The sequence below is a fragment of the Centruroides vittatus genome, unplaced genomic scaffold, assembly GCF_030686945.1.
Source record: "Centruroides vittatus isolate TY-2023 unplaced genomic scaffold, ASM3068694v2 contig_1168, whole genome shotgun sequence".
NCBI lineage: Eukaryota > Metazoa > Arthropoda > Arachnida > Scorpiones > Buthidae > Centruroides > Centruroides vittatus.
The window spans coordinates 3611052-3638523 of NW_027120749.1; the positions used below are offsets into that span (position 1 = coordinate 3611052).

At 30.6% G+C, this 27472-nt stretch overlaps 1 protein-coding gene across 5 annotated transcripts in view; it reads right to left on the minus strand.

The window, feature by feature from the left end:
* Nucleotides 1-27472, minus strand: part of Hk (Hyperkinetic) — a 109030-nt gene that overhangs the window by 20742 nt on the left and 60816 nt on the right. For all 5 annotated transcript variants that reach the window (XM_067278699.1, XM_067278691.1, XM_067278705.1 and 2 more), the window contains 7 exons: nt 23958-24083; nt 11744-11787; nt 9203-9240; nt 6362-6441; nt 358-402; nt 224-268; nt 66-109 (listed from right to left, as the gene is read on the minus strand). In XM_067278699.1, coding sequence (XP_067134800.1) covers nt 66-109; nt 224-268; nt 358-402; nt 6362-6441; nt 9203-9240; nt 11744-11787; nt 23958-24083 — 422 coding nt within the window. The remainder of the gene's footprint in view (nt 1-65; nt 110-223; nt 269-357; nt 403-6361; nt 6442-9202; nt 9241-11743; nt 11788-23957; nt 24084-27472) is intronic.

A 27472-nucleotide genomic window follows, 5' to 3' on the forward strand; every position in this document is an offset into this window, starting at 1 on the left:
TTTGCATGCTAGTGATTTCAATGGACAACTTCAAAGAGTGTGGAATATCATTTACCCAAACTTGCCTTCGAGAATCTGTTTCCTTGAAAACCCCCGTTCAGTTTCTGATCTAACATAATAAAAATTATTTTATCATAAACAAAAACTATTCCTTTAAATTTATTTATCGGTACTATATAATTTATATAAATATATATTTTATTAATGAATACAATTTTCTTACTTTCCTCCCCAAAAGAGTTTTGTAGCAACTATATAACTTGAGCGTCTAAAAGAAAAGATAAATTGTATAAATATAAATTTTATTTTATCAACTATAGAATGTAAAAATATTTACGTTCTTATGTAGTTACTTACTTCCACTCTTTTTTCTTTAAAATTTTTCCTAAGAGAATTTCTGCCCTAGAATATTTTTAAGAATGTAATTAAAAACATTACAATAAGCAAAACTTGGAACCATATTTATTATTTGTCTTTTTCTTAAAGCTAGGTGAGGAAATCAAACACAATCATTTTTTTTTCCTCAAATCCAGTCTTTGAGAAAAAACAGGTAATAATTAGAAACAAATATAAATTTTATTTTTGAAATCTACAAATTAAAAATATTATTATTAAGTGTTTTCTATTAGGAAAAATGAATCTCTTAAAAGCCAACATTTTTATTCAACATTTTAATTTTTCCAAAGTTAATTTTTAAAAAAATCCAACAAAATAAGAAGGCATCATTGAAAATATTTATCAAAAATTTTATGAAAAGTTTTTCTGTTTCCTTTTCAGATCTGAAGAAGCAAAGAAATTTTGAAAACATTTATCATAATTTCCTTAATTAATCCCTTAAAAATAAGATGTATGTTTTTCTACAGACTTTATAATTTGCACATAGTTTTGAAATTGTATACAAATTATTATTATAATGGAAAAAAGATTTAATCCAGCACATTAAATGGATAAATTAATGTTCCTTCTGTATATGCTACAAATTAAAATTCTTGAAATACAAAATTATTTCACTAATTTTTCATGTCTGCTCTGCCAGTGGGTGGTTTTAACACAAGTGAGAGACCCAGGGGAAACTTATTAGGCAAGGTTCCTATTAATAAACCTTTCAATTTTTCATTATGATCATAAAAGAAATGTTTACAAGTAATTAACTATATTTCTAGTGGCAAAAGTGATGCAGAAAGTTAAAATTTTGCAATCAATTTCAAATTTAGTGAATCATCACTAAATTTGAAATTGATTGCAATCCAATCATGAGTTAAAATTGATTCTCACTATAATTATTTTGTTTAATTTTTTCCAAATTTATTTTTTTATTACTACTGAACAAAGGAAATTAGTCATAAAATAAAAACAATAAATCATATTTATTTATTTTTACTCTTAATTGCAATTATTGTAAATTATGAAAATTTACAGAATTGGGATAGATCACAAGCTTCTGCAATCAAATTATCAGGGTGGCCAGTGAGTACAGGGGTGAATTTCTCAGTATTTCAATGGGATTTCTCAATAACCAGTTCCCTATTAAGTCTGAGTATCATATCATATGCATGAGATGTCTTCACTAGCACACATTTGAAGACAATATACAAGTGCACACTTGTGTGTATTCCACTGTACTAAGCAATTTACTTCGTTAATGTGCACTTGGTTGTTCAATATTTTCAATTTTCTACAAATATTAGTTTAAATAATGTAAAACAATTTTCTACGTTACAAATTTAAAAATAAAGCAAAAAATTAATGTCATTGTTAGTCTCAATTTTGTTAATTATTATTTAGAACTAAATTCAACTATTAATTATAATAACTTTTAAATTAATGTAAGTGTAGAGTAGCAGTCTAACCACTCACCTTTAGAAAAAATTATTTTATATTAATTATTAATAGTTAGCTAAGCTAAAGTCCAAATAGCAATCTAGTATATTTTGACACAAGAAAAACTTTTGCCAGTAATTCACTATTATCATTTGACATTAATGTTATTTAATGTCAATGTTTATTGTAACAGCAATGTATAACAAGTCGTCACAAAACACAATAAAGTAGATTGAACTGAGTCACTAGTATAACATCAATTAGTATATTTAAATTTTAAAACATTTTGCAACTTTAAAAATGCTGTACTAGGCAAAATTATAAATTTGAGAGAACTAATAACTTAATATTGATAAAATTTGTTTCTGAAATATTTTAATTCTTTCTGAACTACTCACAGTTATTCTCTGTGCCCTCAGTTTGAGGGCAGGTGTTAATGAACTAGACTAAAAATGAAAATAAAGTGCAAAAAAATTATAAATTATTGTAATGTAAATATATAGTACTGTTTATCCCTTTTTAATTTTCATTTTAATCATTTTGATTGTGTAACAAAATACTATAGTTAATTTTTGATTAAGTTTTCTTCCAATTTATGAAAATTAATTTGGAAAAAATTATTAAGGACAAATTTAATAAATTTATGTTTTTGTAATACATTACATGATTTATTAATGAATAATAATTAAAAATAACTGATTTTTTTCTCCTTGTGAAAAGTCATATACTGTGGAACCTCGCTTAACGAGCATAATTCGTTCCAGAACCTTACTCGTAATGCGAAACACTCGTTAAGCGAAACAATTTTTCCCATAGAAATTAATGTAAAATATGATAATGCATTCCATGACAAAAAAAAATACTCAAATACCATATTTACTTATGTATAAGATGAGGTTTTTATTCAGTTTTCACTGCTTCAAAAACCTAGATTGTCCTATACATGTGAGTGAAGGATCCTTTGCATTTTTGCAATAATTTTTGTGAACCGTGTATAGTTCATGCTGCCATTATAGCAGAGTGCTATCGAGGTCAAGGTGAATGTCAGTTTTAAAGAGATGATCCGAAAATAGCTGGTCATTTAGCAATGATTATAAATGTAGTTATTTCATATATGTTAAATTGGTATTTTTAATGAATATTTGTACATTCTGAATCATTAAAAATAAACTTTTTCTTGTTACATGCATTATAATCTTTTGGTTTTGCTAAGTGGGTATCAGGGGTATCAGGTGCATAGAAAAGCATTCTTCAAAAGCTGATAGCAGTCATTCAGGAAATACTGCATTTTAAATTCACTCAATGGATCAGAGGACAATGCTTTGTAGAGTAAGAGTGAAAAAGAGGAGAATTGTAACAAAGCTTCAGAGGGAGAGTCCAAATAGGCAAAAGGTGATAGTGTCAAGAAAACATGGTTATTTATCTTAATACATGCATTTGATATTTTACTTGAGATTAAAGGAAATAAAATTAGAATTGTATTAATAAATCTAATTTTCTTTATTTTGATCTCTAAAGTCACACCTCATCCTATATGCAAGATCATCTTACATGCAAGTAAATATGATATTTTATGTATAACGTTTATTGAAAGAAAATTACACAATATACATTGTTAAGGTGCGTGAATTATCATCATCTTTTCTTCTAGCATGGAATGAACCAACCTGGAATTCGAATTAGATTTGCAGAAAACAAAAAAAGTCACAGATAATAGCATGCTGAAGCATGCGCACAGTCCAGGACTTCCCCTCTCCTCGTCACTTGTTATGTGAAATGTTGCTCATTAAGAGAGTCATTTCTAAAAAAATAGATTTGCTTATTATACGAATCACTTGTTATGCAAGGTGCTCATTAAGCGAGGTTCCAATGTAGTTTTACACTTGCAGATTAATACAAGAATAAATTATTTTTATATACTAAAACATCTTATTTTAAGTCTTAATAATTTAACAATTCTAAAAAAGAAAAATTGTTAATTAAAAATTTTAGTTTGCAAAATGTGTCAGATAATCATTAGCAAATAGCATTTCCCAAAAACTGAACATTTTGTTGTTACACATTGCTTTTAGAATAATATTCAACACATTAATGTCAAGTAAAGTGATGAATATATGGATATAATTATTCTTGAACCAAAACCACCATTATGCCAAAACATAAATTTTGTCCAAGTAATAAGGAAATTAATATTATTATTATAGAATATATGAGCTTAGTTGTTTATGTATATCTATAATGATTTGTTAACAAAAATGAAACAGAAAATGTAATATTTTAATGCTTGAAATGGCAACTAAACTGCATACTGATATTATCTTGCTTTCAACAGCTGCCCTGGCAACACAGGATTTATGATACCATTACAGGCTGTATGCAACCACAAATTATCCATGCAAAATTATAATACATATTTGCAATGATTCATAATGTTATCTCTTACAATAAATACAACTACTGCTAGTTCAGAAAAAACTATCAAGCAACTTGAATCTTTCTTATAAATATTTTAGCAGTGTCTACAATTATGAAACAATTTAAATTATTTAATTAAAAATTAGTGTCTACAATATAATTAAAAAATTCAATCTTGAAGTTTTGCATCCATGTAAAGACTCATCCAGAGCTTTTAATCAAATGCCATTTTTGTCACCTAATCTCAGGAAAAATTAGATCAGTGCCTATTTTTGATTCAATTTCAGTTGCTGTAGCAACAAGTGCCTCAAAGTTTTGGTTAATTCAAAAATCATTTAAATACTTTTTTGTAGCTTCAACCAACAATTTGACTTTGCATAAGCTTGCTTACTTTGTTGATTTCAAATAAAATTTTATGCCATATCACCAATCATAAAACAAAAGAAATTATGTAAATTTCAGAGACTGTACTTGAAACTATACAGTTAGAAGAGCATTATGTACTTTAGAAACATTATCTTTTAAAGCTTTTATGGTTTTTATATGACTTTCCCATTGCATATCTGATAGTGGTTTTAAAGTTATCTAACAATTTTATTTTAAAATTTCCCTTCTATTGCTTGAGTCACAAAAACTGTGAATACTATTTAAACATTCCAAGAAATGTTATAATGGAAGAAATTAATTTTGCAACATTACATATCATACTACTCCAAATTACATAATAAATTGATTTTTAACCATAAAATAGCCCAGAAAAGTCTAACAATATTTAATTATTTGATTTATTTATACATTTGTTTATCTTTAAATTTATTAATACCTCATTCATTTTATAATAAATTTTAATAAAAATTTGAAACAGTTGTTTATAATAAATTGAAGCATATTGTTATATCTATTAATGCATAGAGAATAATCATACTAAAATTATACACATATCTAATTATACACAAAATAATGATTTTTGAAATAATGAAATTTGTTTAGATCCACACAAGCTGTCAAGAGTTTGTAAGGGGCCTAAACAAATATAAAAGACTCCAAAAATTATAATTTTCTAAATATTTTATATACAATTCATAATATATTTAATTATAATCACTGGTTTTTTAATTAGCATAAAAATAAAGATGTTTATCAGAAACTTCTATATCAAAAGGACAGTTTCTACACAAGATTTTTTGTAACAAAATCACCAAAAAACAAAACATTTAAATGATTTTTTGATCCATTTTAAAATTATTTTATTACTATTTTTCTTTGTTTGCTTTATAATTAAAGACAAATATTTATTCAAGTTTCAAATAAATGTAAATTGTATTACTGTATTTTACAGCATAAGACATACCCCCATTTCAGCACAGAATAGTTAGAAAAAGTAATAAGTGTATTTAAGCTATCCAATACCTTTGAAAATAGGTCCAAAATTTTTTTTATTGTATTCTGGTTAAAATTAGAATGCACAATTTTATTTTATCAGAGAAAAAGAGAAGTTTAAAGAAAGTAATTATAATTAAAATTTACTATTAAAATATTCTACATTAATACATGGAAAAGCTTAGCTATAGCAAAAAAAATATATAAAAAGCAAGGTGTCAGTATTTTATGTTGAATATAAAGCAGGTCAGCATAGCAGTCATGTATGATGTTTTAACTGTAAAGGATATAGTTAAAACATCATACATGAATACTGTATCATGCTCAGTTATATCAAAAAACATTTTATAATTAAAATTCTGGTACATGCAGTTTGGAAAATTTTTCACACATAAGATGTAAGACAATTTTTTAAGGCTTTTTCCAAACAAAAGTTGTATCTTATATGTCATAAAATACAGTAAATTATGTATAGGAATATCTTAGATATAAGAAAAAATTAGGAATATCTAGATATAAGAAACAAAGCCAATTTGTTAATGTTTAATAAATTGTTAATATGCTATATGTTAATACTGAATATATAGTCATTACCTATACATTATACAAAACACTAAATAAAAATGTCATAAGTTCTAGTTTTTATAATATGAATCAATTTTACAAGTTGGCATTTTATAAATTGTTAGATATTTACAACTATTTTCTTATATGTTTATAAAAAGAAGATGAAAAATTTACTCACTTTCCACCAGCATATATATCTCCTGTATCAAAAAAATTGATCCCACTCTCATATGCTGCAGTTACTATTTCTTCTGCCACCTGTGTAAAAAACAAAAATGAACTGTCATTATAGACTTTTTAAACATAATGTATTATTATTTAAAATGCCTTGAACAGAATTATAAAGATAAGCTTTTTACCATATCTTTAATTTACTATGTGATAAACATTTATAAGCCTATTATAAAAAGATTAACATTTTTTATGCCAAGAATTTTCCCTTATGATATTTAAATGTTAATCAATTATATTTCAAGCATTTTAACATATTATAAATAATTGATATTTTATTTTAATTGTTACACAAAATAAACAAAAACTGGCAACATAAAAAAGCTGGACTTTCCAGGCATTTTTTATTTGTTGACATCCCTAACAATTGCTACCATTACCTTTAAAAACCATCTTCAGATGTACATAAAATTACAAATATGAACGATTATGCATAAAATAGAAGTCATTCAACTATTTTAAAAATATCACCCTCCTCTACCTCTTCAACATGTAAAGATCTTTCAGTCTAATTTTTATAAAAATATTTTATCAAAATTATCAATTACCAAATAATTTTCACAATTATTTGGTTTATAAATATAGAAATTTTAAGACTAATCAACTATAATTTTTAGAAAGTAAAAACAAAAAAAATTATTTTGTGTAGTAAAGATGCAAAATAAGAACATTTTAAAATAAAATATAAATAAATAAAAATTTTCTAATTATATTTTTTAAAAAAAAGGTCAAATCTTGACCTAGTAATAAAAACAAATAACAAAATTAAAATTTTTAAAAATATATTTAAAAATTACATAAAAATATCAAAAAATAAAAGCATTAAGCAAATTTAAAATATAATAGATTCCCATTTTTTTAATATAAAATAAGATTTATTATTTAATAGTAGTTTATATACTAAATTAATTTTAGAACTTGTACAATAAAAATATAATCTTAATGAAATAGCTAAATGATAAAAGACAAATACAGTGGGTGATCAGTAAATGAACAGTTCAGACTACGAACAAATCAGATAATAAACACTTTCGCAAAAGATTTTTATGTTTGGATTACGAACACCTCACAGAACAAACACAAGAAGAAGCAACAATAATGAATACCGATTGGTCTTCCCTTGTCTTCAGGCAACAATTAACTACTTTTTAGAGTGAGGGAGACATTGACATCAACACTCAACCTGGAATATACTGATTGTATAGTATTCCTCCGAACTTTGAAACTCTCCCTCGTAATTCCGCCCTTTTATTTTTCTGACAGAAACAATTTTTTTATAGTATTTACGAGACTATCGGATGGGCACTCGTTAAGTTTTGCGTCGGTTTTTATTTTTAAAAGGTGAGAATATAATAGCAAAGGTAGAGAGTGGGCAGAAGATGTTTGATGTTCCTGGGCAGTAGGGCTCAAACAGGTCTACAGTAGGCTGCAGTTCAATTTTATCTAAGAAAGATACAGTATAATCAAGAAGACTCAAGCAGCTAAACGAGCAACAAAAATCACATCTGAGAAATAAAGAACATTGAAGAGCTCATAATGGAACATGAAACTGATCTGACAACAGAAGAATGCCAAGAACTTTTGAATGAAGACCATCAAGAAACTTGGCAAGATATGTTGTCTTCTGAAAAAGAGGATTAATGTCGACATCTGCCATTAAAGATCTTTTGAAGAAGTGGGAGGATGTCAGAACAATGGTCTTAGAATGGCATCCAAACCAGGTTGAGGTTAATAGGCTTAGGAATCTCAACAATTACAATACTATTAATTACTTCTGAAAATCACAAAGAAGAGAAAAAAGTAATTTACATTGGACAGATACTTTAATGCCCCACAAACAGAAAAAACATGACGGATAAAAATGCAAGACTGTATATATGCATTTTTATTATTACATATAAATAAACATAGTAGGAAAGTACATAATTTTTTATTTTTGCGGACCTCCAGAACGGATTAATCAAATTCCCATAAGAATCTATGGTAAATTGATAATCGGTTAACGAACAATTTGGATAGCGAACACAGTCTTGGAATGGATTATGTTTGTTAACTGATCACCCACTGTATATAAAAATCATAAAATATCAAGCAGAGAACAAGATAAAACTTATTAAATAAGAATTAATTACTAAACAAATAATATAATAAAATATGGTCATAATAATGACCTTATTTTTAAAATACTTTATTTTAAAACATTTGTATATATCATTTTCACTGTTTTTAGACAAATATAAAAGATAATTAATATATTTCAAAAATTTTTAAATATATTTAAGTCTATGTAATCAAATTGTGTTTAAATTGAAAAAACAATCTATCAATGATTAGAAAAAATAAAAAGAATGAAATAAATTTATATATTAAATTATTTCAATATAATAGTTATAGTTTTTAGCATAATTTATATTAATTCATTTTATTATTTATTAATTAACTTAAAAATTTTAGCAAATCAATAGTTTTAAAATGAAAAAAATCAATTAAAGTTTATTATTTTAATGTTCAATTTAAGAAATGTCAAAGTACAAAAATTTATATTAGTTATTCTCAATACCTTACCCAAATTAAAATTTATGATTCTATTACTTTTTCTGAAAAATGATCATAAATAAATAATGCATTAAAAGTTATTATTATTTGCAAAAACAATAGTTTAATTGAAATTAGGACCATATCCAATTCTCTGAATTGATCATCTATCTCTTTTGATAGATTAGCAATTCAGTAATTCAATCATTATTGAATACAGACAGTATATTCTTATTGAATGAAATGTTCATACCTCTTCAGAAAGCTGTGAGCCAAAATTCACCCAGGTCCCTGTAACAATGAATATAAAATTATAAATGAAATAGTCACAAGAAAAATTTATTAATTTAGTATTTTGAATATACAACTTTTACTTGGAATAATTTAATTACAGTCTGTTTTAAAATTATAAACACACCCAACATTTTTCAATAACAAAAACATTAACTATAGTAATGTATTTATTATATTAGTATGTTGTTTACAACATCAATTTAAATACTTTCTGAAATAATCAAAAATTGAAAATCTGTGATATTTTTTTTTGTAATTGTCAGATTGCTCTAAAAATTTCAGAAAATGTTTAAATTGATATTGTAAACAACATACTAATATAATAAATACATTACAATTGTTAATGTTTTTGTTATTGAAAAAAGTTGGGTGTGTTTATAATTTTGAAATGGACTGTAGTATCTGTATTTGATGTATGAAATAGATTATATGATTAATACATAAATTTTATTTCATACATTATTAATATTTACTGTTCATCATTATAATAAAAGAGTTGATTATTTAGTATCAGAAATAATGCTAGATTTTTGCTTATTGTCATCATCCACATCTGAGGATTTTTCCTGCAATAAGTTACTCTCTCTTGACTTGTACTTTACATACCTCAACTGTCACCAAACCTATACATCCTACTTATCAGTAATCCACTATTGAACAGATGTTGAAGAGTCAGTGGCCCTTTGTGTCTCCTTGTTAGAAGGAAAGTACTTGTTAGCAATAGACACATTTCAGAAAGTTCTGAAAGACCTTTCTTCAGTTGCACAAATTCATATGGAGCTGTCTGGCAACTATAGAGGGTCTGGCAGAACTATGATACTAGATGCATAATTTTGGAAATGTGTTTATTGTCGTAATGAAGAAATTATTTCACATTAGCAAATTCTGAATGTATTTTTACAAAGTTTTATTTTCAGATTCTCAGCATTCAGAATTCTTATTCAGAGTCATTCCTTAAATCTTAAAATGTGTATTTGCATATTTTGTGCCTCAAAGAACACAAATTAACACAAGTATTGAGTTTATTGACATACTGATTATTATTTTGAAGCACAACTGACAGTTGTTAATAAAAGATATACAAACAATATCCTTTTCTATTTCCATGCTGACTTGCTTTTTTTGTCAGTTACATTTCATACAATGATAGTTTCATGATCAATGAAAAATTACAGTAGAAACTCAATAGCAACTAATTTTTTTTAAACATTGGCTAAAGGCTTTTATATTTGGAAGATAAAAAAAAGCATCACATATCTGATGAGCTATATAACAACAGGTTACTATTTTTATTGAAAAAAGCTTTTCTCCAAAGATTTCCTTTTCATTACAGTTTAAAAAGTTCTTCTAACACTTCACTACTAATGACAAGAAAACTGTAGAACTATACAGAATCAAATCAACACATATCTGGAATATACCTATGACTATGTTTCTTGTTGAAAAATTTTCATAAAAATTAGATTACTAATAAATTTATGGATAAATGACTGGTGGTAATAAACAAGATACAAGTAAAGCGGCGAAGCCATTTTTTGGAACAAGACTATGTCTTGGAGAGTGCAAGCAACGCATGTGCTAATCTTGCACTTGCACCTGTTTGTAGAAACAGTCTCAGCATTTTGTATTTTCTTTTGACTCAGTTCTCAGTCCCATAACTCCCTATAAGTCTGGTTTATTTTATGTGCACATGATTTTGGCACCAAATACTCTGTGCCAAATTGCAACTCCTGACATGTACTCCTTCATACCTCTAAGGTGTGCAGCCATTGACTGATGCGCAATTTTAGAATGAATATTGTAAACATATTGTCAAAAATAAAAGTTTACTTCTATATACATATCCTTTCAAAATATCCCTTTTAAAAATAAATAATCATTTCTTTTTGAGGCAGTCTTTTAACAGACAATTGGGGGGAGGCTTGATAGAAAAATGGTATATTCTGCAAAACTACAAAAAAGTAAGAATTTAACAAATTTGGATTTGTGTGCATTATTGATCCTTCTTCTAAGAAATTTTCATGGTTCAGCTGCAAGTTTCATGGGTTTGTACACCCATATTAAAAAAAATGTTGCATATTAAAATATTGATGAAGTAAACACAAATCCTGCTTTTTCTTGAAAACTTCCTAATGTGGGATAGATATTCCATTTTTCTATCAAGCCTCTCAATTCTTAAATTCTTGAAATATAAAAGTAATACAATATTTTAAAACTGTAAAAACTGTGATGTGATAAACATTTAAACATTTTCAGTACAATGAAAAAAAATCTTATTTTCTTACACTAGCATACAAGTAATATTTGTAATACAATGTTTGAAGATGTGTTCAGCTAGTCAACGATCATGATATTATCAAAACTTGTAATCTAAGTAAATATTTTTCATTTTATATATATGATGAAATTTTACTAAACATACAAAAATTACTATCAAAAATATTATCAAATTATATTCTATAATTCATAAATAATTTTATTTAAATTAATATATACTTACCTAGTGCAATGACAGAAACTTTTAATCCAGATTTTCCCAAATTCCTATAAAAATTAAATCAATGATTTATTAATTCAAACTTAATTATAATAACTGCTCAGTTTTAAAATAAAAATTTCAAAAATTTTCATATGAATGTTTTCCATCATTTATTTAATTTATCACTAGCAAATTTTTTATTTTTGTAAATATAACATAATATAAAACTCTGTTTATTTTCAGATTTTGCCATTATCACAAAATTGTATAATGAATAAATTTTAAAAATATCTCATTTGTTGACAAAAATTGCAAATAATGCTTTATAAGAAACAATGCAATGTACTAAAGTATCTTGATAAATTCTTTGTTTAACACTAGAATAGCCACACTTTCCTCATACCAAGAATAGCCATTGGAAGGTTATTTTGACCATTCTCACAAAATATCATTTAAATTGTAGAAAATAGTATAAAATGTATAAGAATATTTAAAAAGTGACTATAATTCAAACATATAGGGGTAAGCCAAAATAATTCAAACACCAATGAAAGATCATTTTTTGTTTACTGATAAGAGCTGGATCCACTTTTGCAGATAATATAGCTGAAATATGTCGAGGAATAGATGATTATAAATCACAAACAACAGTAATGTCAATTTTGTACCATTCTTCAACCAATACTGATGTTAATTCCTTGACAGAAGTAGGCAGTGGATATCTGGTCCTAACCTTTTTCTCAAGAATGCTCCACACGGGCTAAATAATATTCAAGTCTAGTGATTGGGGTGGCCAATGTAGATGCTTAACTTCAGTTTCATACTCCTCAAATCAAGATTGAACACACCCAGCAGTATAGATAGGAGCATTATCATTCTGAAAGATTGAATCATCATCTAGAAACAAAATTTGGATCATAGGATTGAGTTAGTCACTCAGAATATGCAGACAACTATCATACTCAATAAGATGAATAATATTGCACTCCAAACCGTCCATCAGGCTTGACAGTGAGTTTAAGGAAGTCTGTTAGATCTGACATAATCATGCCCCAAAGCATGCAAATAGATTTTTCAACAACAAAAGTAATGAAGTTTATCAACAGTGAGAACAAAGAGTGCAAATGAGAACAAAGGGTGGTATCTGTGACAGCATGTGCTTTAGGAAGAGTTCAATTCGATTGTGTTAAAACATGGGTGTTTGAATTATATTGTCCAACCCACATAAATGAGCAATAAAATTCACATTTCAATTTTATTATTTTGAAAAAATACTTAAAATGCCATGAAGTATCAAACAATCTGCTGGATTTTTATTGGGCTATGTTAAGGCTAATTAATAATAAGATACAAAGCTATTTGACTAGAGGTAGGGAGTTAAGTTGCCACTGCATGATAAATTTAATAATTAGAAATAAGTTAATTTTTAATTTAGAATATTCTAGGAGAAAAGATTGTCCCAGAATAGGATCTGAACTTGCAGCTCCTGCTTGCCCATGCAAATATGTTTCCAGTTACACTACCTAGATCTCTCTCTGAATTTTGTTTCCAGAGCTACTTATTAATTAATTAATTAAGATATAATCATACTGATCACTCATGGCACCAACTGGAGTCAATTTTACCACTCATGGTCCTCTACAACAGTGTTCTGCAACTGGTGTGCCATCACAAAGGCGAACACGTGTGACATGAACTTTTACATATTTAATTGTAAAAGTTCACGTCACACCATTTGTGTCAAGTTTTATTTATATATTTTTATCACAGTTGCTGTGTTTCTTATGCTTGTATTTCATTCTCTGCCACAGCACTGATGAAATAAGAGAATGTTTGTTTATACTTTATTACAAGCCATGCATTTTTATGTATTCTAAGAAATTAAATGTAAAATAAATTTGTCACAAGTGTTGATGTCTGTTTAATAATAATAAGAAGAAGAAGAAAAAGAAGGATGATGATAATAATAATAATAATAATAATAGGTTGGTGGCATTATGTAATTCTATTAATAGTATCATATCATAAGTATTTTAGGGTAATAACATTTTGGTGTGCCATGTTGAGTCATGGGTGTACTGCAAGTAGAAAAAGGTTGCAGAATACTGCTCTTCAACTCTCAGCTGATTTACTCTTTTATCCAGCAGTTGGAACAGTTCAACAAACACACCAATACACTTTTCATACTATTTCAAGCACTGATGTTTAATAAATATTAGATAAACAAAAGAAAACAAATATCCTCAGGTTACAAAAATTTTTTACACTTTTAAATGAGTTTGTACTGCACATTTGATAAAAGATTTTTTTTACCAACAAACTTTTTTGCATAAATTTGAATGAACTTAAACATTTGAAAAGTAGATCATTCTACATTTCAATCATGTTATGTAAATTAAAATAAGAATTTAAAAGTATTTTAAACAAATTTTTCCAAAAATTAAATCTTAAAAATTAAAATCAAAAATTAAAACATATTACAAAATGAAAGACTACAGCATTCAATCTAAGGCTAGTGATGCTTGACATGCTTACAGCTGATTTAATTTGTCTTTGTTATTAATACATCCCCCTTTTTGCATCTGCTTGTGAATTTCAGTGACTTCAATTGTTCTGAGTTTTTGTATATTGTAAATTCTTTGTATTATTTTTGCCTCTCCATTGAAGGACGTCCTGAGCTCACTTGCAAACTGGGCCAATGCTGTTACATACCCAGCATGTGACATCGAAAAAGGGATTTTAGGACTATCCTTTTTAGCTCTATGTTATTATTCACTTTGTTGCCACTATTGCTTTTATAATTTGAATTAGGTTAGAAATAAAAGTTGCACTGTATCCATGTTTGAAAGCAATTTCTCTAATACATCTATTTCTTGTTTGATATCTACCATGCAAGAGCAATAAATGTGCATTCAGTTTATTAGGGCCCTAAAGGCTACAGTTTTGTATCTCCTAGAGTTGTTGGAATTAGATAGTATGAAATGGCTTGGTTCATTGACTTGAAGTAGACTCTTGTAATTATTTTCTTATTTATTAATGTCTGTAGTTTTCTTTTATTTATCTAACATTCATTAAACATCAGTGCTGGTAGTAGAGTACATAAAAGTGTCTGGGTATATCTGTTTCATAGTAAGAATTATCTCACTCAATGTCTTTAATCTCTGTAATAATTGCTAAAGAATAAGGCTTCCTTGAATGATTGTTATACAGTGAACTACAGAAGGAAAATGTGCACAAACACTTAAACACACATCAATAGCTAGATACTAAATATTTACATTTGCACTACACTAGTACAATAAATAAATATACTATGATATGTCAGCTATGAATAATGTCCAGCATAGAGTTAAGCAAAATAAAATGACCAAAATGATCACTAACGGCCAGCCTGATATAATAGCATATTTTGGTGTTCCTGTAGAATCTGCATATGCATATTTTGGTATGAACATATATATATATATATATATATACACACATAAATGAAGAAAAATCAAAAAATTTCAACTCATACTAAAAAAATTATGAGCATGGCACATTCACAAAGTTTATTAGCAGTCAAATTGACTGTTTTGGCCATTCTAGTATTAAAAAACCTACTTAGTAAACTTGACTCAGCAATCAAGATATTCATTATAAATTATTATTATAACTTCAATTCAGAAAAAAAATTATTAAATATATTAAATGCAGAATAAAGATATGAACCATATTATTGGCATATAAAAATTTCTCATGTAATACATATTTCACATAATATATATATTTTTCAGATTTCTATCAATATCTAACAATAATTCTATTTATAAATTAACATGAATATATAACCAAATGACATTATAAATGAATAATAAATTGCAGGAAAAATTAAGTGAAAGTCAAACATGAATTCTAAATATAAAAACAAAACATTTATTTTGAAATGTATGTTATATATTTTATAATATATATATATTTTTATATTTTTTACATTTAATTTTAATAATTTTTTAAATTGTTTAATTTTTTCAAAACAGATATATTTTAATAAATTACTAAATAAATTGTATTTTCATATAGTATATTCCAGAGCCATGCCTAGATATTTCTTCACTTGAAGGAAAAAGACAGATGCCCTGTCTACGATCCAAAATTAAGTACAGTGGAACCTTGCTTAACGAGCATAATTCATTCCAGAATCTTACTCATAATGCGAAACACTTGTTAAGTGAAACAATTTTTTCCATAGAAATTACTGTAAAATACAATAATGCATTCCACACTGAAAAAATGCTCAAATGTTTTATGTATAACGTTTATTCAATATTCACTGTTAAGGAGCATGAATCACCATCATCTTTTCTTCTAGCACAGAATGAACCATCCTGGAATGAGAATTCAATTTGCAGAAAAAAAAAAAAAAAAATCACAGCTAATATGTTTGATAAACACTCCAAACAATATGCCAAATTCTTGGGTTATGTAAAGTCTATAATTAAATATTAGAAATTAATTAATTTGACTAGAGGTAGGCAGTTATGTTTCCATCTTGTATGAAATTTAATAATTATAAATAGTTAATTTTTAATTCAGACATTTCTAAAATTTAATTTGGAATCGGTCATTAAATTTAATGACCCAAAAATTTGGCATATCATTTGGCATGTTTATTATATAACAGGCTATGGTTGTTGATGTTTATAAGTAATATGTGTGAACACAAGTTTGGAAAAATATGTAATCACAAGTGATACTAAGATGCTAGCAGAACGAGTGCTAAACACAGATTGATGGAGCATGTTGCATGCGCACAATTTGGGACTTCCCCTCTCCTCGTCACTTATTGTGCGAAACATCGCTCATTAAGCGAGGCAAATTTTTACAATTTGTTTTGCTCATTATGCGAAATACTCATTAAGCAAGATTCCACTGTACTGTATATAAGTGCACTTTTTATTGAATAAATTTTTTTAGGTAACTATTTTAAATCATTGCAATATAACTGTTATAAAAACTACTATTAAAAATTTCTCTGTTCAAGAAAATAATACATATAATAGCCTATACTGAAAAATAAAAAAGAAAAACAAAAAATATCTTTATTGATAAGTCAGTCAAAATAACAAATTATATAGAAACAATATAATTAAAATAAAAAATATTTCATTAATTTTCAGGCATTTTTTTGTACTTTCATTTTTTTTGCTTTTAACAAAGAAAAATCATCAATAAAATTACTTAATTACTTAATTCATGTTCAATAAATAGAGTAACTATGTTTAGCAATTTTTCTTGACTAAGTGAAGATTTCAGATAATTTTTAATTATTTTAAACTTTTTGAAGTTTCTTTCACTAGTTGCTGGTAGCATTAAAAATATTCATAAGACATTTAAAATTTAGACATGATTGAACTAAACTTTATTAATCTTAAATGTGAAGATCTATAAAAAATCCAAAAATGTTAGTCAAAAAGAATAATTGAGTAAAGAATAATAAGTCAAAAAGGATTTTTCTGGAAAAGTGCTGAAAGGTATAATAGCTTCTTTACTAAACTGTAATTACTGGTAATTATAGGGTTTTCAAAACTAGATATTACTGCAACATTTATATCATTTGGATATTAAAGTGCTAAGTCACAATCTGCTATTGTTAACTATTCTAAATCCAATATTAATTTTTCTCCCATTAGAAAGTGAAAATTGGAAGATATTTTATTTAACTTTTCATGTCTCCATTCTAGCTGTGAAATCAAAACATCCGTTACCTCTTTCATTTTCAAAACATTTTTTGTAAACATTTTTTTATTGATTCATTCTTGATTATCTAATTTCTTAATCTTTATTTTTTTCTTCTCTTCAAACTATGTTGATATGTTCAGTTCTAAAAGTAAATTTTCATATATATCAAAAAATATTTTCTGTCCTCTGCTATAAAAAAAGAGATTATCTTTCTATTAAACATGCAGCTTTATATATAATTATAATTTTTGATTGCAAGGCTTTATTTAATTTTCTTATTTCTTACAGTATCAAATTCCAAACAGATAACATACACAAAAATTTTTAATTTATTTGCTTCAAGATACTGTTGATTTCAGCATATTGCAATGATTTATCATTTGATGCCATGTCTTTTAATAATTGATATACTTCTATTATCTGTTGACATAATTCCTCAACTGCATTTGCTGTTGATGACTATTGTGTATCAATAGAACACAATACACCACAAACACCACTTGATCACACTTGAAATATATACTGAATATATTGAATAAACAGTCACAAACAAAACCTTTTTCCAGTGTTGTACTTGATACAAAACCCTATTAACGTTTTCAGCCTCCACCAAGGTCTTCTTCAGGTGCTGAACTGACCGGAATCCCCCTGGACCGTTAGAACAATGCTTCCCGTGTAATAAACATTATACATATCACGTTTCAACTCTCTGCCTGGCTCCGTTCGAATTCTTCAAACAGGTACTTCCACAAATGCGCGATCGTATCCCCGTTCTTAAAGTTGATACAGGTGCCCCCAAAGTTTGCTTTATAGATCTCCCAGGCCTCCAGGTGCCGAGTGTGATCGATTTTAAATGCCTGTCTAATTAATTTGGTGTTCCGGAAGTCTGCTCGAATTTCTTGGTCGGTACCGTACGCAGTCAAGGCAGTGGTGTGCCTGTTGTTTTTATGATCAGATTGATGCTCCCGTAATCGTTTTTGAGTTGAACGTACAATTGAACCAATATAAACCAAATCTCTTTGGAACTATCATCCCTGATGGGAATGGAGTAAACCCCTGGGGCTCTGTTGAGATCTATCTCGTCCTTAGCGTTGCGTAGCAGCTCGTAAATTGTGCCTGTTCTCTTGTACCCGATCTTCGTGCGATTATGTCTAGCAATTTCCCTGTGTAGGGGGTCTAGATGCTGATTGAATCGGACGACTGTGCGCCAGCACCGCTGCGTGGGGGAAGATGATTGGCATAGGCACAGGCCAAACTGCGAACTATGCCTTTACTGTAGCCATGATCAACCGCAATCTTTTCTATGCGTTGAAGCTCTATCAGGGTGTCACGCCTGTTGGTGTGATGCGTGAAGGCCCATCTGGTCAGGGCACGGAAGGCCGCGATTTTGTAAGAAAAAGGGTCAGACGAGTTTGCTGGAATAAATAGCAGAACATGCTCCGGTTTGCAATAAACGCTCGTTTCTATTTTGCCACCAATGAGACATCTAGGAAATGGGCATGAGAGTTGCTAAATTGATCTACATTAAGGGTAAGACTGTACGTGTTGTCGTTCATGCACGATAAAAACTCGTCGACATTTGGTTTGGTTTTCCAAAGTATAAAGATGTCGTCAACATATTTTTTGTACACACTGATGCACGGTTTGAATTTGGGCAATACCCTCCCCTCTAATTGTCGCACAACCAACTCACACAGGTCCCCCGACAGGGGACTGCCCATAGGTACACCCCGTCTTTGTAAGTAAGTGGTGTTGCTAAACTGGAAAACTGAGGTGTAGCACATGAGATGTGCAAGCTCCAAAATCTGCCCGCGATGCTGGTGCACATCCTTCTCGCTAAGTAGAAGGTCTCTAAGAGCCAGAAGCATGGTTGTAGTCAAATCGAAGGGAAAAGGGTCATGAAATCGAAAACTGTGATGTGTGGATTACTACCCACATCGACCTGTCGTAAAATATCAACAAAAGCAGTGGAATTGCTGATAGAAAACATGTAACCTTTCAAACAGTCAGAGGCAATGTTGTGAATGGCCTTTTCGAGCAGCCTCGTTGGGGACCTAGCTTTATCCAAGACAGGCCAAAGCGAAGGGGTCGGTTTATGCGTTTTGGCAAACGCAAACAACCTTGGGGTGTCGGGAGAGGCAACCACTGCGTTGTTAAACCCCCATTTCCAGGCAAGGAGGTGCGTGTGAATCTTGATACCCGAAAGTGTAGCTTGTCTACGTAGTCGATAGGCTCACAGTCCATGGCAACGATGTACTGCTGCATGAGTAATCTGTAGGTAGCGTCCTTTAATAGAACGAGAGATTTGTTTTTATCCGCTTTCAGGACTATGATGTGTTCATCCGCAAGCCATTTCTTGATTTTCCGTATGAGGCCACAACCATTACCTCGGACCCTGTTTGTGAACCACCTTCAAGCTTTGTTCAAGCTTGAAGGCGGTTTCCATCTGTAGTACTCCTTGCGGGTGCTTTTCAAGCCGCTGATGAGCCTCTCGATGTCAGGCAACACATTCTCCGGGCGCAGTTTGGAAGGTCCCGGTGCAAACACAGGACCATGCTGTATGATGCTACATAGGAAATCAGGGGTGAAATGTCGTCCCAGCAAACTAACAGTGTAGCAAGTGACACTTTTTGTAGAGTTTTTGTTTAGCCAAAACCCACTTTGATTTTTTACAGTGTTTCAACTCCAGGTTGCATGCTAGAATTTCCTGGAAGCATGCTGCCCTTCCATTCGCATCTTCAAGTGCCGCAGGGCTCCGCTCAAAAATTTGATTCTCCACTCTGATCAATTTATCCAGGTTAGAAAAGATGACCGTCCTTGCAGATCTGATGGCCCTCCTTGAACATAACACCTTGAGTCTCAGTAGCAGTGATTCGCAGCGCTTGGGGAAGTGCATGCGATGAATAGACATAGGACAGGGATGACAAACCTTTTTGAGTCCACATGCCATATTGTAAGCATACTTAGCTTTAAAGATGTTAATGTGTGCCAAAGTCTTAGACTTCAAATAATGATATTTAAATAAATTAAACAAATATGCTTTAATTCGAATAAGTGTAAAAAATCTGATTGAAAAAGGATGATCAGGTGATAAACAAAAAGGATGATTGAAAAGGATAGAAATCATATGCTACATTACCTGCCAGATGATTTCTCTTACGTGCCACTTTGGGCACGCGTGCCATAGGTTCGCCACCCCTGACAGGAAATACATCATGCTCCCGGCACTCCAAAAGGAACTTAAGTTTAGCTCTAGCCCTGGTTAGGGCCAGCACTATCTTCTTATAAACTTTAGCCGGCATAGCTTGCTTATAACACAAGGAGGCCTAGGAGATCAATAAAGCCAACATTGGGGGCACCTGTATCAACTTTAAGGACGGGGATACAATCATGCATTTGTGGAGGTACCTGTTCAAAGAATTCGAACAAAGCACCAGGCGGAGGGGTGAAACATGATATGTATAATATTTATTACATGGGAAGCATCGTTCTAACGGTCCAGGGGGATTCCGGTCAGTTCAGCACCTGAAGAAGGCCTTGGTGGAGGCCGAAAACATTAGTAGGTTTTTGTATCAAGTACAACACTGGCAAAAGGTTTTGTTTCTGACTGTTTATTGCTCAGTCCAGTGTTAATAGTTAGAAGATGTTTATTTTGTGTTATAAGCAAGCTATGTCAGCTAAAGTTTATAAGAATATAGTGCTGGCCCTAACCAAGGCTAGAGATAAACTTAAGTTCCTTTTGGAGTGCAGGGAGCACGATGTATTTCCTATGTCTATTCATCGCATGCCCCTCCCTTGAGTCTCGGTAGCAGTGATTCACAGTCCTTGAGCTGCAAATCACTGCTACTGAGACTCAAGGTGTTATGTTCAAGGAGAGCCATCAGATCTGCAAGGACGGTCATCTTTTCTAACCTGGATAAATTGATCAGAGTGGAGAATCAAATTTTTGAGCGGAGCCCTGCGGCACTTGAAGATGTGAATGGAAGGGCAGCATGCTTCCAGGAAATTATAGCATGCAACCTGGAGTTGAGACACTGTAAAAAATCGAAGTGGGTTTTGGCTAAACAAAAACTGCACAAAAAGCGTCACTTGCTACACTGTTAGTTTGCTGGGACGACATTTCACCCCTGATTTCCTATGTAGCATCATACAGCATGGTCCTGTGTTTGCACCGGGACCTTCCAAACTGCGCCCGGAGAATGTGTTGCCTGACATCGAGAGGCTCATCAGCGGCTTGAAAAGCACCCGCAAGGAGTACTACAGATGGAAACCGCCTTCAAGCTTGAACAAAGCTTGAAGGTGGTTCACAAACAGGGTCCGAGGTAATGGTTGTGGCCTCATACGGAAAATCAAGAAATGGCTTGCGGATGAACACATCATAGTCCTGAAAGCGGATAAAAACAAATCTCTCGTTCTATTAAAGGACGCTACCTACAGATTACTCATGCAGCAGTACATTGTTGCCATGGACTGTGAGCCTATCGACTACGTAGACAAGCTACACTTTCGGGTATCAAGATTCACACGCACCTCCTTGCCTGGAAATGGGGGTTTAACAACGCAGTGGTTGCCTCTCCCGACACCCCAAGGTTGTTTGCGTTTGCCAAAACGCATAAACCGACCCCTTCGCTTTGGCTTGTCTTGGATAAAGCTAGGTCCCCAACGAGGCTGCTCGAAAAGGCCATTCACAACATTGCCTCTGACTGTTTGAAAGGTTACATGTTTTCTATCAGCAATTCCACTGCTTTTGTTGATATTTTACGACAGGTCGATGTGGGTAGTAATCCACACATCACAGTTTTCGATTTCATGACCCTTTTCCCTTCGATTTGACTGCAACCATGCTTCTGGCTCTTAGAGACCTTCTACTTAGCGAGAAGGATGTGCACCAGCATCGCGGGCAGATTTTGGAGCTTGCACATCTCATGTGCTACACCTCAGTTTTCCAGTTTAGCAACACCACTTACTTACAAAGACGGGGTGTACCTATGGGCAGTCCCCTGTCGGGGGACCTGTGTGAGTTGGTTGTGCGACAATTAGAGGGGAGGGTATTGCCCAAATTCAAACCGTGCATCAGTGTGTACAAAAAATATGTTGACGACATCTTTATACTTTGGAAAACCAAACCAAATGTCGACGAGTTTTTATCGTGCATGAACGACAACACGTACAGTCTTACCCTTAATGTAGATCAATTTAGCAACTCTCATGCCCATTTCCTAGATGTCTCATTGGTGGCAAAATAGAAACGAGCGTTTATTGCAAACCGGAGCATGTTCTGCTATTTATTCCAGCAAACTCGTCTGACCCTTTTTCTTACAAAATCGCGGCCTTCCGTGCCCTGACCAGATGGGCCTTCACGCATCACACCAACAGGCGTGACACCCTGATAGAGCTTCAACGCATAGAAAAGATTGCGGTTGATCATGGCTACAGTAAAGGCATAGTTCGCAGTTTGGCCTGTGCCTATGCCAATCATCTTCCCCCACGCAGCGGTGCTGGCGCACAGTCGTCCGATTCAATCGGCATCTAGACCCCCTACACAGGGAAATTGCTAGACATAATCGCACGAAGATCGGGTACAAGAGAACAGGCACAATTTACGAGCTGCTACGCAACGCTAAGGACGAGATAGATCTCAACAGAGCCCCAGGGGTTTACTCCATTCCCATCAGGGATGATAGTTCCAAAGAGATTTGGTTTATATTGGTTCAATTGTACGTTCAACTCAAAAACGATTACGGGAGCATCAATCTGATCATAAAAACAACAGGCACACCACTGCCTTGACTGCGTACGGTACCGACCAAGAAATTCGAGCAGACTTCCGGAACACCAAATTAATTAGACAGGCATTTAAAATCGATCACACTCGGCACCTGGAGGCCTGGGAGATCTATAAAGCAAACTTTGGGGGCACCTGTATCAACTTTAAGAACGGGGATACGATCGCGCATTTGTGGAAGTACCTGTTTGAAGAATTCGAACGGAGCCAGGCAGAGAGTTGAAACGTGATATGTATAATGTTTATTACACGGGAAGCATCGTTCTAACGGTCCAGGGGGATTCCGGTCAGTTCAGCACCTGAAGAAGACCTTGGTGGAGGCTGAAAACGTTAGTAGGTTTTTGTATCAAGTACAACACTGGCAAAAGGTTTTGTTTGTGACTTGTTTATTACTCACTCCAGTGTTAATAGTTAGAAGACGTTTATTTTGTGAATATATTGAATAAAATTCTAGAGTACAAAACAGGTCTTTAGAGACTTTTTGCACAAAATGTATTTTTATGACTTCCTTTAGAAAAGGGGGACTTCTGTAGTACCTTAAAAAGAGACTTTGTGGCAGCTCTGAAATTATGATCAAATAATAAAATATTAACCAATTATTATATATATTTATTTGTGTTAATACAATTTTATTAAGAATTCTTTATAAGAATTAAAATTTCATATTTAATTCAATATAATTTAAGTACTTTTCATAATAGTAATTTATAGTTTAATTAGTAAACTAACTTGTATCTCATTGTTGCTGGAGTTGACAATGAAATCTGTCGACTTGGTGGATTAGTAGTCATTGAACTGTCACTAGAAAGCAATCCTTCTTCCATACATTCTAAACTAGCAATGGGAGCACGACAGCTAAAATGTAACAAATTGAGAAAATTAATTTTTATTAAAATAGTAAGTTTTTACGCATTTAAAATTAGAAATGATCATTATCATTAAAACTTATTTAACTTATTTAACTTATTTATAGTATTTACCTACAAAGCAAATATCAATGAACTTCATGTAGTAATTTTATTATGTAAAATCTGTTATTTTTCTATAAAAATATTAATTGGTATTCTTAATGCAACCATTCATTTGTTTTAAGATTTCATCAGATAAAGAATAAACACCACAAAGTAAAAATTTCTTTATTATAACTTCTAAACTATGTCAAATTATCAGTACTCCAACTTCACACTTCCTCCCCTTACTTTTGGTGTTTTGTAGCATATTATTAACATACCATTATCTTTCATGCTTTCTTCCCTGTGTGGCCAGGCTCATATGAGGACAGCCCAAGATGAGTAAGATAGAGTATTAGGACAAACTGCCTATGAAATATTCCTGGGCATCATTGTCCATTCAATCCTGGTCCCCAGAAAAGCAGACTGATGCTTTTATTGCCTGACCATCTAGCTATCAAGCCATACATTTAAACACATGTTATAGATTTAAATAGGCTTGTGTCTTCAATAAGATAAACAATAAAGACAAAAGAAAATAGCTACCACATACAGATTGTTGTGATAATGAGATAAAAGCATAAATCAATAATATAGACACTCAATCAAATATAATACCGAGACTTAAATTAGAAATATGCTTTGAATAAATTTATTATTTTAAAGCTATTTTGTGAATTAATTTATAGTAAAAAAAGTTAGATTTATTGTAATATATTTAATCTGTCTAAATATCATAAAACCAGGTTTATTATGGGATATTTATTTAGGATAAATTGATTCAAGAAATTTCTTTAAAAATGAGGACAAATAGATTCATTTAAAATATATTTTGTAGTTAACCTTTACATTTGAATGATGGCGTCTGAATTGTCTATTCCATTAGATCTGACACAGTAATATCATTCTCATGTAAACTGAAAAATGGTGCAACTTACTTTTGTTTCTGCATATATATTTTCTCAATTTATCATAACTCTAATAATTTCTATTATTGATAATGTGAAGTCACTTGCATTTGTTTACAGACAAATACCAAATAATCAAATGATCATTTCATAATAGCAATGTTAACATACCATGACAAGTTAAAAAAGGGAACAAATCTCTTAACAATGTTACAATGCATTAATTTCTTTTCAATATTTCTTTCAAAGAATCTGAGATTTTCTTCCTCCTGAGGACTATAAAAATTTTAAGAGTATGTGTACTAACATATTCCGACTCAAAAATAGCACTATATAAAATTAATTCACATTCATTAATTTTGATTAATATATGTAATCTATAAATTAATTCTGTAACTTTAAAATTTAGTAATTATATGTATATGTAATATTTGTGCAGTATATTCAGTAATAAAAAATAAACACACGAAACAGATAATTCTAATTTCTGCAAAAAAAAAAAAATCACAAGATATTTCTGTAATATTTTAACTGTGTAATCTAAAAATATTTTAGATTACACAGTTCATAATGCAATTCAATAATGTGTTAGTGTAAAACATTGATTTTTAATTTTAATTTGAATACTTTTTTATCCGCATCATGATTACTGGTACATTTAACTGATATTTTCAATTTGTCAAAATAAAAGTTTGATATACTGTTCTTGTTAGTACATGTGTTAAGATACATTGTAGTATGGCCAGAGATGGATTTATTAATGTGAAACTCTCTTGATATTACAATTCTTCCAAATTCAGCATATTTATAAGAAACAAGAATGAAAAAGAAAGAACTAAATTATTCTTCCATCTTTTTTAATTTAATTAAATCACTAAAGAATATTTGACTGTCTATATAAGTTATCTTTTTTATTCATGTTTAATGTTTTATGAAATAATTTCTCTCTAACTTCAAAGGAGCAATTATTTATTGTGACATCATCACAACGCTGAGCTGAAACTTAATTATTTTTTTAATTTATTTAATTAAAAATATATACTCTCCATCTCAAATTAGTAGTGTCTTCGCCCTGTACAACATACTTTCCCTGTTAGCAATAGAGTCTTTTTCTAACTCCTTTCAGAGGAAAATTTTTTAATTCAAATAACATAATTTCTAGTTTGCATCAGAAGCTCACATATAGTTAATTGGGGTCTCCTGACCCTAATCTTTCCATATCTGGTCTCAGCTTTCATCTATCTAACTCTGTTCATGAGATTAAGGAAGGACAGACACACAGGCAACAGTGGGAATTTATAGGTCTTCAATTTTTTCAAACTGCAGTCAAAATACATAATGTCATTGTTAACATTGTTAATATCTCATATTAATGATGGCATTATTTATATGCAAGATATGTCAAGGATGTGTTGATTATTTGGAAGAAAAAACCAAACCTATCTGCATTCATCAAGGCTTTCAATGATAACGCTTATGGCCGCTCTTTGTGAGTAGAGCAAAAAACTACACCTGACTACACTTTCTTGACATAGACATTACATTACAACATAATCAGCTGAGAACAAAGATGTTCCTAAAAAAGTTGTATGCTCTGCTCTTCATCCATACAAAATCACATGATCCTTTCAATTATAAGATCTCCAACTTTAAGGCCCTTGTAAGAAGGGCTAACCCATTGTTCAATGGTAAAGAATAGGAAAATAAAGCTGGATTACATTTCAAGCATAGCCAGGCAACATGGATATCGTGCACACCTTATCAATGCTCTTACATCAATGCTCTAAGAACATCAAACAGAACCATTACAATCGGAAGATGAGTTCTTTTCACTTGTTCCTTATAATAAGGTCCTTGCCAGCATCTACAGGAAACATCCCACTTTATAAGTAACAAGATCACTTACAGGAGATCTCCTACTGTTTTTTCTAGTATTAGAAATGATAAGAACAAATTAGTGAGAAATTGCATCCTGGGAGTCTATATTATCCCTGTTCACAATCATAGGGTGAACCGTTCATGTGAATATATTGGAACAGCAGCTCCAATATGCTCACATGCTACAAGGTGCATAAATACACAATTCAGAAGGGTCTTTCCACTACTGTATTAGCTTTGTTTGCCATTGATAACAATATGCAAGTTAAATTTGAAGACACCTGGTTACTACAACACAATGATGACCAGGCCAAACTGAAGTATCTTGAAAAACTAGAAATATTCAAAGCATTTAAAAGAGGGGACAGTGATTAATTTTAAAAAATGGACTCAATAGCAATTGAGTGGAAGGCATGCTTTGATTTACAATAGGTCTTAAATTAAGTTTGGGATTTTGTATTTTGTATAGACAGTGTATTTTTAAAAATTGTTATCCAGTTAGAAGAAC